At 43.6% G+C, this 13,146-nt stretch overlaps 1 protein-coding gene across 1 annotated transcript in view; it reads left to right on the top strand.

The window, feature by feature from the left end:
* The window catches only part of SNTG1 (syntrophin gamma 1), a 1,036,287-nt gene that overhangs the window by 867,450 nt on the left and 155,691 nt on the right, over positions 1–13,146 (top strand). The window contains exon 15 of the mRNA XM_063923704.1: positions 10,499–10,628. Coding sequence (XP_063779774.1) covers positions 10,499–10,628 — 130 coding nt within the window. The remainder of the gene's footprint in view (positions 1–10,498; positions 10,629–13,146) is intronic.

Below are 13,146 nucleotides of genomic sequence, written 5' to 3' on the forward strand. Positions count from 1 at the left end.
GTTTTTGATAAGCGGAAAAGACCCTGCAGCTTTAAATTAGGAGTCTTCGTCTGGTTGTCTACCAAGAATTTGAAGTTGAGACAGCCATCTCATAAGTTAGGCCCCCGGTTCATCCGTCCTTATAAGATCACTAGGGTTATCAATCCGGTGGCATTTCAGTTAAATCTACCCCGTTCTTTGGGTATCAATAAAACATTTCATTGTTCCCTTTTAAAACGGGCGATTAGTAATCCTTCTTCCAGTGGAAGACCTTCCCCTGGAGGGAGTTTGTTGTTGAAAGGATTCTTGACTCCAAGATGGTTCGGGGTCGGCTGTCATTTTTGGTGCACTGGAAGGGGTATGGCCCGGAGGAGCGGTCGTGGGTGCGCAGTTGTGATCTTCATGCCCCCAGACTGTTACTCTCTATCTTCTCGCAGTTCCCCGATAAACCCGGTGGTAGGGGTTCTTTGACCCCTCGTCAGAGGGGGGGGTACTGTTAGGGTCTCCTGCTCTGTGCTGCCACGTTGTCATGGCAACCGGGAGACAAGTGCTAGCGGAGTAACCTGAGCGTAGCTGATACTCTGGTTCGGGTCTTTTGCTGTGCAGTGGTTACAGGCTCTGTGCACGGCAGGGGATCCGGTGCTGTTTTTTGTGCTCACAGTCTGTGAGGTCTGAGTGGGGCGTGGACAGCACCTGCTATATAAACCCTCTTCTCTGGTTAGGCAGATGCTGCTGAATCTTTGTTGGTTAGTCAGTTCCTGAAAGCTAGCTAGTACTGTGTAACTTTGTATTTGTTTGTTGCTTACTGCAAATAGGCCTTGGGATTTGGTATTACACTCTGCCAATCCAGACCTAGCAGTAAGACTGGAGTCAGTCGTTTAACCTGCTGGGGTTCTTTTGCTACTCTGTGAACCTAGCAAGTTTGCGGCTGTATTCTCAGACTTGCCTGCCAAAATCCTTTCTCACTGTGCAAGGTGTTCAGGTGTCAGTTTAGTGACAGTAAGCTGAACCAGTGCACTGCAAGTGAGGACTAGGATTGTGGAGACTCTCCTTGTGTCTATTATTCCATCTCTGACCAAGGAGTTTACTGCCACACCCGTTGGTAACCCTTTAGGGTTTTGCTGTTGCCCTTAGCAACAGCATTTCGGGTTCTCTACGTATTAAATCACTACATCTTGCTTCTTTCCATCTGAGCATTCCTAATACTAGGGAGACACCCAGTTTCTTAGCCTTTGAGCTTCTCTGTTCACTTTGTGTTTATTTTGTTACCCTATCACCTTCTGTGTATGTAATGTCATATTCCCCAGTCTCTGTGAGTTCATTTGTTTTGCATCCCTCACCGTTCAGACACCAGTACATTCCTGCTGGCACTGGTGTGCATAACAAGCACAAATGATGAAATGTGTAGGACTGGGCCAGAATAGCAGCATAAATCATTAAAGCAGCAGTGCAGGAGTGTTCAGATCTCTAACACCAGCGTACACAATATGGCTGACAGGTGCAGTATTGCAGCAATACAGGAGTACAGGTTGTCACAGTAACTATAAATGTGGTAGCAGCGGTGATACACAATAATGCATGCAATCCACAGGTGAATCCACAATGAGAGAGATGTGCATATATTTGCACAGAACCTGTAATATGAGTAGCAGTGGTAATAATACTTAATGATCATGATAAATGCAATCCACAGGTGAATCCATAATCAGGAAAGTATACAGACTTGAACCTTCAATATGAGTAGCAGTGGTAATACTAAATGATACAGACACTTAGCTGAGGATACAGGCCAGGCAACAGCAGCAAGACACCAGAATTTAGTCAGTCAAGAACAGGGACAGAATGACAAGGCTCCAGGAAGACCTATCACCGGCAAGGGTGTGTAGATATGACGGCTTTAATACCAACAGGAACCAGTCAGAGAGATCGGTCCCCTAATGACAGGATTAGATTGTAGCTGTAAAGCTGCGCATGCCTCCAACTTCCAGGCTGCTAGGCAACAGCCAGGACCAGTATCCATTACGGCCGCCTGAGGTCCCAATTGCCTAACAATCATTGGGACTATTAGGCTGTGTGACCAACATGATGTGGCGTCCTGGTTACCTAGCAACAATTAGGACCCACAATGAAGGAGAGCTGTGACAGCTAATCATAACAGTAGCAATTAGCAACATCCTATTTTTTTACGTAGTTATAACAATATCTAATGTCTACTGCCTAGTGTATCCTAGACTTATCCTTTTACAATTTTTTTATGTTATGTTTTACGTGTGAAGGTGTTACAGAGATACAATATAGTACTCCTGATTTTCAGCATGTGAATAGGGCACCCTTTGTCGGTCTGTTAGTAACCAGTCTTTTTTTTTTTACTGTTTGGTTCCCAATTGTAAAGCGCATGGTCAGGGGTGTAGCGAGGGTGGCTCCAGTGGAGCGCGAGCTCCGGGTGCTGTAAAAGTTAGAGGGCGCACAGCCGCCTACCCTCCTCCCTCTGTCCACTATACCGTGGGCCGTTGTACAGGCAGCTGTAGAGCAGGAGAAGCAGAAGGGCGCACACTGACTTGGACTTGGAGACTACAGTATGTAGGGAAGCAGGCCATAGGCGACAGCAAGAGACACTGACAGCCAGCACATGCCGGAGCTCTGCCACCCTCTTTATATGTCTCAATGTCTGCTTGTAGCTTTGCAGCAGGGTTACTTCTGTTCTTCTGCACTACTCTCTGCCCCTGCTGCTGCAGCACTTCTTTCTTCGGCCCAGCTGCTGCAGCACCTCTCTCTGTCCCAGCTGCTGCTGCAGCACCTCTCTTTGCATTAGAAGCTGCCGAGTAACATGTATAAACGGCTCTACTGTGGCATAACATGTATAAGGGACTCTACTGTGTGGCGTAACGTGTATAAGGGGCTTTACTGTGATGTGTAACGTGTATAAGGGGCTTTACTTTATGGCATAAAGTGACTAACGGACACTATTTTGGTGTAATGTGAATAACTGACAATAGTGTAAGGTCACGGTGCAATCTGAATTGAAACTATTCTGTGGCCACACCCATTTCCCATGAAGCCAGGCCCCTCTATTTTTGTTGCGCATATTAGGTGCGTACGGTCCCTATTTTAAACATGGGGGAAACTTTTGACCTGAGCTCCACAAGGTCTGGAACTGACCCTGTCACCAATTTAGGATTTTTAAATATTTTTTCTTTTCAATTGTAACATTTCCACAATTTAGTACAGGGCAGGGGGTGCCGAAACATACCCTTGTTCCGGGCACCATGGCACCTAGCTACACCTCTGCGCATGGTAAAATTCTGGTGCTACAGTATGTATAGTAAGTACATGCTTTAATAAATATTTTGTCAGGAACAACTACAGGGGCAAAGTTTTCTGCCCATGTGACACTTTTCAGCAAGTAAGTTAGTTAGTGGTTGATGTATCAAGCTATGAAAATAGTGGAGAAGTGGACCATGGGAGAGTTGCCCATAGCAACCAATCGGCATCAGTGTAACATTTATCAAGTACATTCTACAAAATTACTGTGCAGGTTAAAGCTCCACTGGTCCACTTCTCAAATCTTTGCCTGTGTTTAAGAATAATTAGGATGATGTGAAGTGCAGTGTATTAGAATAATTAGGGTGATGATGAGAGTTGTGTATTAGGATAATTAGGGTGATGATCAGGGCTGTGTATTAGGATAGTTATGGTGATGGTCAGGGCTGTGTATTAGGATAGCTATGGTGATGGACAGGGCTGTGTACACAGCCTCAGCCTCAGGGGGGACATTAACAGCAAAGCCTGCAGAGTAGTAAGAGCAGCGAGCACCCGCACAGCCCCAGCCAGCCGCAGGGTACATTAATTAACAGCAGAGTGCTGTGTCAGTGTGGAGCAGAGGGGTGAACGCAGCAAGCCGCAAGCACCCGCCACTGCACAGTATCTGAGTGAGTGACAGCCGGTGGGAGGATCAGAGACCTTGTTTTGCTATAGCTATAGACAGAGGGTTGATCGGTCAGCACACAGTGGCTAATTACAGGTTGGTAACACTGCTACACTACCTACAGTATGCATCACCAGCTTTCTCAGGAATAGGAAAAGAGGGAAAGTGCGCCTAACAGGGACAGAGACCTTTTTACATTGCCGCTTACATTGCATTTCATAGTGTGTTCAGCAAGCAAGGTTAATTTAGAGATATTATGTTGCTTAAGTGCCGTCAGAATTGCACCTTCAATTAATGATTACTTTCAAGAGCAGCCAGTACATCCAGGGAGACACAGCTACGTAAACCTTAATTGTCAGCTACAGTTTAACAACTTGTCAGTACTAAGTTGTACAGTCGTAAGCAGACATTCCCAAGCAGAGCAGTGTGCGTTTCCCTGTCAGTCCTTGCATAGAGAACAGTCGCAGAAACTGGTTAATAAAATCTCCAGATAAACTTTGCTTACAGTAGTTACAACGCGGAATATTAAGTTTGGTAAGAAGCCAAAGGGAATTAAACATAGTTCTAAAAGTTTATTGTTTCTGCAAACTACGGGAGGAAATTGTTACAAAGGAGAAAGTGATTACTGACAGGAAATAAATGCAGAACCGTCCGGCTAGTCAGCATCAGCTACACTTCCCTTTTTCTTCTCTCCTATTTACAACATTTACTTCAAGTATTTGTTATTTGTCTCCAGGATATTACATTTACTGAAAAGTGCACTCTAAACTTAATTCAGCGAGCTGTACATTATTTGTGGTTAAAGGGGCCCCAATAGCAAAGTAATTTTGTTGGGATTGTGGCATTAACCTTACATTTTAGTGATAGGAGTGCTATTTCTTTTACACTGTGTAGTGCAGTTTGTTTCCTATGTATGAACAAATATGTATTTGAAACATATTTTGAGCATAATATAAGTACTGTTTATGTGTTAATTACTTCAAAGTTCTCCCAACAAGAAAAAGAAAGCAGAAGCATTCTAGTCCAATAAAATTCCAACTGAAAGACTGTGCCATTAATGTCTGCGCAAATGATATTCTGAATCAGTGGTGTGCGGTGAGGTCAGTGACTAGTAAGGCACTACAGCCATAATGTCCACCGAATCCTGCCGATGACCCCTAGCCAATGCCCGCTACTGCCTCTGAGCCGGTACCCGCTGCCACCGCCAATGGCTTACAAACTCGCCCACAATCAACTGACCCAGCCCTCCGCCACTAATTTCTATCTCAATCCGATGCCGCCAATGCCCGCTGCCTGCCTGCTCATCATACTTGTGATATATTGTACATTTTTATAGAAAAAAAATTGTGTTAGGGAGTGGGAGGAGGACATGAATGCAATTTTTTTGTCCAGGGCTTCCATTAACTTAATGGAGAAGCATCTGAATGGGTTAAAAAAAAATGCGTGAGGTCCCCCCTCCTAAGTATAACAAGCCTCGGGCTCTTTGAGCCAGTCCTGGTTGTTTAAATACTGGGGGGAAAATTGGACAGGGCTTCCCCGTATTTAGACAACCAGCACCGGGTTCTTAGTCCGGTCCTGGTTCCAAAAATACAGGGGATAAAAGATGTAGTGGTCCCCCGTATTTTTAAAACCAGCACCGGGCTCCACTAGCCAGGGACATAATGCCACAGCCGGGGGACACATTTATGTAGGTCCCTGCGGCCGTGGCATTACCCCCCAACTAGTTACCTCTGGCCGGGGTACCCTGGAGGAGTGGGGTCCCCCCTCCAGGCACCCAAGGGCCAGGGGTGAAGCCCGAGGCTGTCCCCAGCACCCCTGGTCGGTGGGTGACGGGCTGATAGCCATGTGTGTAAAACAAGAATAATGTTTTTTGTTGCGGAACTACAAGGCCCAGCAAGCCTCCCCCGCTTGCTGGTACTTGGAGAACCTCAAGTACCAGCAGGCGGGGAAATAACTGGCTCGCTGGTACCGTGACAGTAAAATTTTATTAAAACACACTTACACACTCACACATACTTACCTACATCCCACGCCGGTCACGTCCACTTGTCCAGTAGAATCCAATAGGGGTACCTGTAAAAATGAGAGAGAATACTTACCTACATTCCACACCGATCACGTCCACTTGTCCAGTAGAATCCAAAGGGGTAGAGGCACCTGTAAAAATGAACATTATACTGACATATGATCCACTGGAGGGAGAAAGGAGAGAGAGAGAGAGAGAGAGAGAGAGAGAGAGAAAGGAAGGAAGGAAGGAAGGAGCAGAAGAGAAGAGAGACACGCGAACTAACCTGCTGCTGCTGGAGCCGGCGGAGGACAGCCACACGTACTGCATGGCCACCGCTGCTGCCTGTCAGGTGAGCGGAAGCCGGGAGGACGGAGCCATAGGGGGAGGAAGGGGGGAGAGCTGCACGCTTCACAGGACCACTGCTGCTGGTAGTGAGGTGAGTGGGAGCCGGCGGAGGAGGATGGGGGGGGAGAGCCGCACACACTTAAGGCCCACCGCTACTCCCGGCTATCATCAACGATGGGACCCGTCGCCTCCAGCGCCACATGTGGGTGATTGGACAAGCGGATCCAGCCCTGGATCCGCTGTCCAATCACAGGTGCCTCGCTGACATGGGGGTGGTGTCCCTGTCAGCGAGACACTTGAAACAGTGCTGCTTTCCCAATGTTTTTTCATGGGCTTTTACACCCCAGTGCTAGGCTCCGCCCCCCCCCCCCGCACTGTCCCCGTTCCCATTATCCATGGGAGGCACTGCTATCAGTGCCTCCCAAAGTACTTTAAAGCAGTAAAATTATTAGGATTCAATAAGAAGATACTTAGGACACAGAATATGTGTCATAAGTATCTTCTTTTATTATTTTAATAATTAATCACAGGGGAGGCACTGCCTCCCCTGCCTCCCCTGACTGCATATCCCTGTTCTGAATTGTACTGTAATAGTGCCATGTACTCTATTTTCATGATGAGTCTGATGCCTTAACCTATAGTAAGGTACATGAGTCAGAACAGAGCCCGCCAAAAACTTTACATGATACTTATCCCAGAGTATTACACATTTATTAATATTGCAGCAGAAAATTTTTGGGCTAGAGATTGGAGATAGTAGCCAGTACTTTGTGGGCCTGTAGCAACATTTTGAAGGGGCCTCTCTCAAATACTTCTAGAGAGACTCCTCTCTCCACAGTGGTTGTTATTTTATGCCCCATAATATTGCACTAGTTCAATTTATGCCCTGCAGTAGTGCCCTAGTTCAATTAATGCTCCATAGAGGTGCCCTAGCTCAGACTATACCAAAGTGACAACAGGTAATATTTTGCCATATTGTATTCTCCCCAGTTCACACTTGTAGTTCTGCTAGTGCACATTATACCACACAGTGTTTCCAGTTCACATCATGCCCCACATGGTGTGGGAAACAACCAAATCCCACCTGAGGTGGATAATTCCTAATGTGGGACATTCCATTCTTCTTAATTTAAGAACACTATCCCTATTTAAGGGACAGTCCTAATCTCAGAGGTCAGTTCCCATCCACAGATTCACAAAGGCAGAAAACAAGGAGAATCCTTCTCTCTGACAGTTCTGAGCTCAGCTATGTCTGTGATCGTGAACTTTACTGAGAAGGATAGACAGAGATCGCTAGTGATGAGACCTCCATTGCAGACCCATGCAAAGGGCTGGACCAAAGTTCTTAGCAAGAAATTATAAGAACTTGGTAGACACCTATATTAGCTGGGTCTGGGGCCGCATAAGTCTCTGGTACAAATAGCAAAGTTTCCCCTTGCTCCCACTATAGCAATGCCTATGGATCATAATATGGGTGAGAGGACTGTGAAAGGGGATTCATTAAAAGACTAAATGAGAATTGTTGCACTGATTTAGGGGGCTGCTTTTAATCTAGAAGCAATAAACAGGCAGGATTTCCTTGTCCTGGGTTAAAAAAAAAGGCTGAGCTTCACTTTAGTGTCTGTGTGTGAGGTGGGCATATACATTTTTAAATGATGTACATGTGTTTGAAGATAGAATCTGAAGGAGAGCTGTTCTCAGCTACGTTGTGTTCTAACTTTCTCACTTTGCTTTAGCAATATGATTATGAGGTCTATTCATCATCATGTTAATTGTCAGGGGCCAGATGGTCTCTGATAATTAAGTACAGTATCCAACTGTCTTTGGGTAGCATCAGTGTATTTCAACATTGTTCTGATGCAGAAACAGCATATCCAAAGATTAGCTGTCCCTGTGATTCCTATCACTTTAGTTGCAGTGAAACTTATCATCTGACTTAGCAATGTAATGGGCCCTACACATTAGGCGACCCGCCGCCGAGCTGCCCGACAGCCGATACGGCAGATAGGTGACCCAGCGGCAGGGGGGAAGGAGTGATAGGGGGAGTGACGTTTCTGCACTCCCCCCGTCACCCAGCTCCATAGCACTGCATGCTAATATGGATGAGATTGCCCATATTGGCCTGCATGCACAAGTGACCCGGCACCAACAATGAATGAGCGAGGGGCCACGCATCATTCATCGTTGGTGCCTACACACTGACCGATATGAATGAGTACTCGTTCATTAAGGAACAAGAACATTCATAAAGATCACTGTTATCGGCCAGTGTGTAGGGCTCATTAGTGTGCATGCCTAAACTGGCATAGAAAAATCCTGTGTCAGGCAGAAGGAGTCAAACAGGGGTGAAGTAATCCAATTGGATCACTCTTAACGGGAACAATCTGTAACTGGCTATGGTTCACACTGTCAGTCTCCGAACGTTTTGTATTTTCAGAGCTTGATGAATTTAGGCCCCCAGACTACTGTATGGGGGCAGTGGGCCAGATTGGGACTGACAAGTAAGTAGGAGAAATCCATGAAATCTGCATTACCTTTATAATGAATGGCCCTGATACTGAATTTCTCCAAAAGTAGGTGTTAAAGTTAGGTTTGTAGAAATTAAGGGATTATGAATAAATCCCCAATAGTGAATTATAACAATATATAACATGTTATGACTGGTAGACTTTTTTACCTGGATCAAGTAATTATTATGTGGGACATTTGTTATTAAATAGCATTCATAGGTAAACGTGGAGGGATGGGGATTTCCAGTTGCCCAGAAACCCCCTTTCCCACAGCCTGGACAGTGTCCGTTGTTATGTCCTGATGTACATATCTTTACTTCAATGAATCATGCAGTATGAAGATTATGTATTTTATTTCTTATTGGTAAGTAGTACTTGCATGGTTATAGATATACATCAACTCCACATGCTGCTCTCCTCCTTACTCTCCTTCTACTTCCTGATCACATGTTCATCTGTGCAGCCAGATTCTTAAAGGTACACTACCTCATCTAGCTAATGCACATAAACTATTTACATAGATACTACATCCACAACATACAGTTTAAAAGGCAGAATGGAGCTGCTGCACATGCCCAGTGGCAGTAGATTTTCCTACCATGTCTTCTGTGTGCATCTGTGAATCTGAGTGCTCAATCATCGCACCAGAGAGATAATCTAGTAGTTGGCTTACTGTGATCATTGGGCCTGTATACTGATGTAGCAGCTCTCATTGTTGCTGTGATGCATACATACAGATGTGTCCATGTACACCTTTTCCATTTTGCTCAATCTGGCACGCAATGCATAGCACGGCTAAGCTATTTGCAACGAGTAGCGAGTGGATGAATCATAAGATGTTTGTTTTCCATAATAGAATATGTATAAATTAGCATACTAAAGAAGCAAATTAAGAAAAATAAAAAAGCATGGCTAAAATGTAAAAGAGACATGTGAGTAAGAATACATTGTTGCAAACAAGCAAAAATATATACATTAAAACTATATATGTATGTATAAACTGTGGCTACATTTAAATATACACTATTGGTGGGATGTAATGTTGTCCGAGTTCGGCTGCTGTGCAGGATACCGGACGAACTCAGACTTTTTTTTAAAGGGGCAATAATGTACAAGGCTAAACCATGACCTGCACATGATTGCCCCTTTACAAAAACATCCACAATCGATCGGCATCCCGTACGGCCGCCGAAAATGGACTTCATTACATCTTTGCTTCCTAAAGCTGTATTTGTACTGAGAATTGTGGTGCTAATTGTTACCTGTGCTCTGTTTTCAGTTTTCTGTGATGTTAACTTCTGTATACCCTGTGTTGTTCTAATGTATGTTCATGTTACGGCACTGCAAAACACTTGTGGCGCCTTATAAATAAATTGTAATAATAATAATAATTACATCCCTCCCCATATCTAGCGTCAATGTTTTGAACTGTGTTAGTCATTTATAAATGCAGGGGGAAAAAGTTGACATAAAAACACCCTTTATTTAACTTGCAAGCTTTTAACACTACAAAAAAAACCTGACAATTAAACCTAAGTAGTTTTTAAAGCTTGTAGATTAATGTATTCAGTTATTGCATCATTAGAACTCCACTTTTTTTCTGCCAATAAGCATTAATTATTAAAATGGTTACATGTTTGAAGTCATAAACATGTTTTAATTACGTATGTTATTATAGTTTATTTTTCTAGCAAGCAGTTCATGCATTTTCAATCATTTATTTCTCTACAGGCAGAATGCATTTCAAATAACTGCGGTAGACGGTGTCTGCAGCGGAATAATTCAGTGTATATCTGCTGATGATTTCATAGAATGGTTACAATCTATATCAACCAATATTTCAAATCTCACAAAGCACAATGTAAGTTAAAATACTCTTTTGACTCGTACTTTAACTATTGTTTGTAGGGGGTCATTCTGAGTTGATCGCTCACTGACGATTTTCGCAGCACAGCGATCAGGTGAAAAAGCGGCATTTATGCGCATGCGTATGGGCCGCAATGCGCACGCACGTTGTACGGGTACAAAGCCCGTTGTGGTTGTGCACAGGTTCTAGCAAAGTTTTTCTTTGCACTGACGGCCGCAAGAAGATTGACAGGAAGGGGGCGTTTCTGGGTGTCAACTGATCATTTTCAGGGAGTGTTTGCAAAAACGCAGGCGTATCTGAAAAAATGCAGGCATGGCTGGGCGATCGCTGGGCAGGTGTATGACGTCAAATCTGGACATGAATAGGCTGAAGTGATTGCAAGTGCCGAGTAGGTTCAGAGCTACTCTGAAGATAGGCTGCACAAGCGTTCGCACTTATGCTAAGCTAAAATACACTCCCCAGTGGGTGGCGGCATAGCGTTTGCACGGCTGCTAAAACTAGCTAGCAAGTGATCAACTCGGAATGACCCCCGTAATTCTATCAATGTTAATTGATGTTACTAATGTTGCTAATTCTTGGGATAAACAACCTTGTCATCTGAGAAGCAATGTTAAGGACACAACAAATATGAGAAATGAACATAATACCCCAACTATTAAACATTCATGCAATGAGATTTCCTACCTGAAGTTTTTTGTTGGTGTGACTATTTAGGTCCATTATTATATTTAAATGTTATTCATTTAGAAATGCACCAGCATGCTCTCTGAATGCTAATGATTATTTAAATAAATCATCGCTAATAGCTAAAGACATTAAATTGTAATGGATCAATATAATGTACTTTATGTTAGGCACTGAGCTAATGGATAAAATTAAATATATTTTTCAGGTAACAAATGATTTTGTTTTAAAAGTCTGTATTATTTTTGAAGGGGAAGTAAGTGAAAATTACTTCTTGCTATAATGGAAAAAGCCAATTAACTTTCCATTTCAGACAAGTAATATGTGTTTACTTTAATTCTAGAAAACAAATCTCCAATGAAGCAACCTCACAGGCACACATACAGTATTGATGCACACACTTGATGATATCCACAATGTATTTTTGACATTAGTAGATGACTGCGTGTTGAGTGTTAACTTGTATAACAAATACACACAGAATACCATGTGGTGGAATTTATCAGTGTAAATAATAATGTGGTGCTTTGGGATCTGTCTGTGTGCTGGAAACATTTAACTTGTAAGTACGGCAGTCTTTATTCAAAGGATTATTTTTGCAGGTGGCTGGATCATTTGAGTGAGAGAGAGATTACATCTAAAGCATCTTATGCAGCGCTGTGGTTGCTAGTTTAATTCAGGTTTGCTTCGGTGAATAAATGAGAGTGCAGTAACAATAAGCGTTTCGCTAGGCATGTCATGTACTAATATAGCTTATTTTTATCAAAATAAAGAAAAACAGGTGGTTATTATACAATAACTACTATTACTTGGTCCAGAACGTCTCCATACTAGCAATACTGTCAAAAGCTTAATGAATTTATTTTCTCCTGTCTTATGATTCTACAGTAAGAGTGTCTAAAATATTTGTTCTAAGATAAAAATTATTTTATATTACAGATTTCCATATTCCTCAGTGGGGTATGCCTATTTTCTGCTGAACCAAGTGAAAATAGAGATGAGCGGGTTCGGTTTCTCTGAATCCGAACCCGCACGAACTTCATGTTTTTTTTCACGGGTCCGAGCGACTCGGATCTTCCCGCCTTGCTCGGTTAACCTGAGCGCGCCCGAACGTCATCATGACGCTGTCGGATTCTCGCGAGACTCGGATTCTATATAAGGAGCCGCGCGTCGCCGCCATTTTCACACGTGCATTGAGATTGATAGGGAGAGGACGTGGCTGGCGTCCTCTCCGTTATAGTAGAAAAGAGTAAAGACTGAGTGACTTAGTTATAATTGTGGGGAGGATTGGGGACGGGGAGCAGCTGTTAGGGAGTACAGTGATTTAGATTAGGAGAGAGAGAGAGAGAGAGAGAGAGAGAGAGATTGACCTGATTTACTGGAGCTTAGGAGTACTGTAGAAGAGAGTGCAGAGTTTACTAGTGACTGACCACAGTGACCACCAGACAGTGCAGTTTTATTTAATATATCCGTTCTCTGCCTGAAAAAAACGATACACACAGTGACTCAGTCACATACCATATCTGTGTGCACTGCTCAGCCCAGTGTGCTGCATCATCTATGTATATATTATATATCTGACTGTGCTCAGCTCACACAGCTTATAATTGTGGGGGAGACTGGGGAGCACTGCAGTGCCAGTTATAGGTTATAGCAGGAGCCAGGAGTACAAGACAGTCACATACCATATCTGTGTGCACTGCTCAGCCCAGTGTGCTGCATCATCTATGTATATATTATATATCTGACTGTGCTCAGCTCACACAGCTTATAATTGTGGGGGAGACTGGGGAGCACTGCAGTGCCAGTTATAGGTTATAGCAGGAGC

This window comes from Pseudophryne corroboree, chromosome 5 (genome assembly GCF_028390025.1).
Source record: "Pseudophryne corroboree isolate aPseCor3 chromosome 5, aPseCor3.hap2, whole genome shotgun sequence".
Taxonomy (NCBI): domain Eukaryota; kingdom Metazoa; phylum Chordata; class Amphibia; order Anura; family Myobatrachidae; genus Pseudophryne; species Pseudophryne corroboree.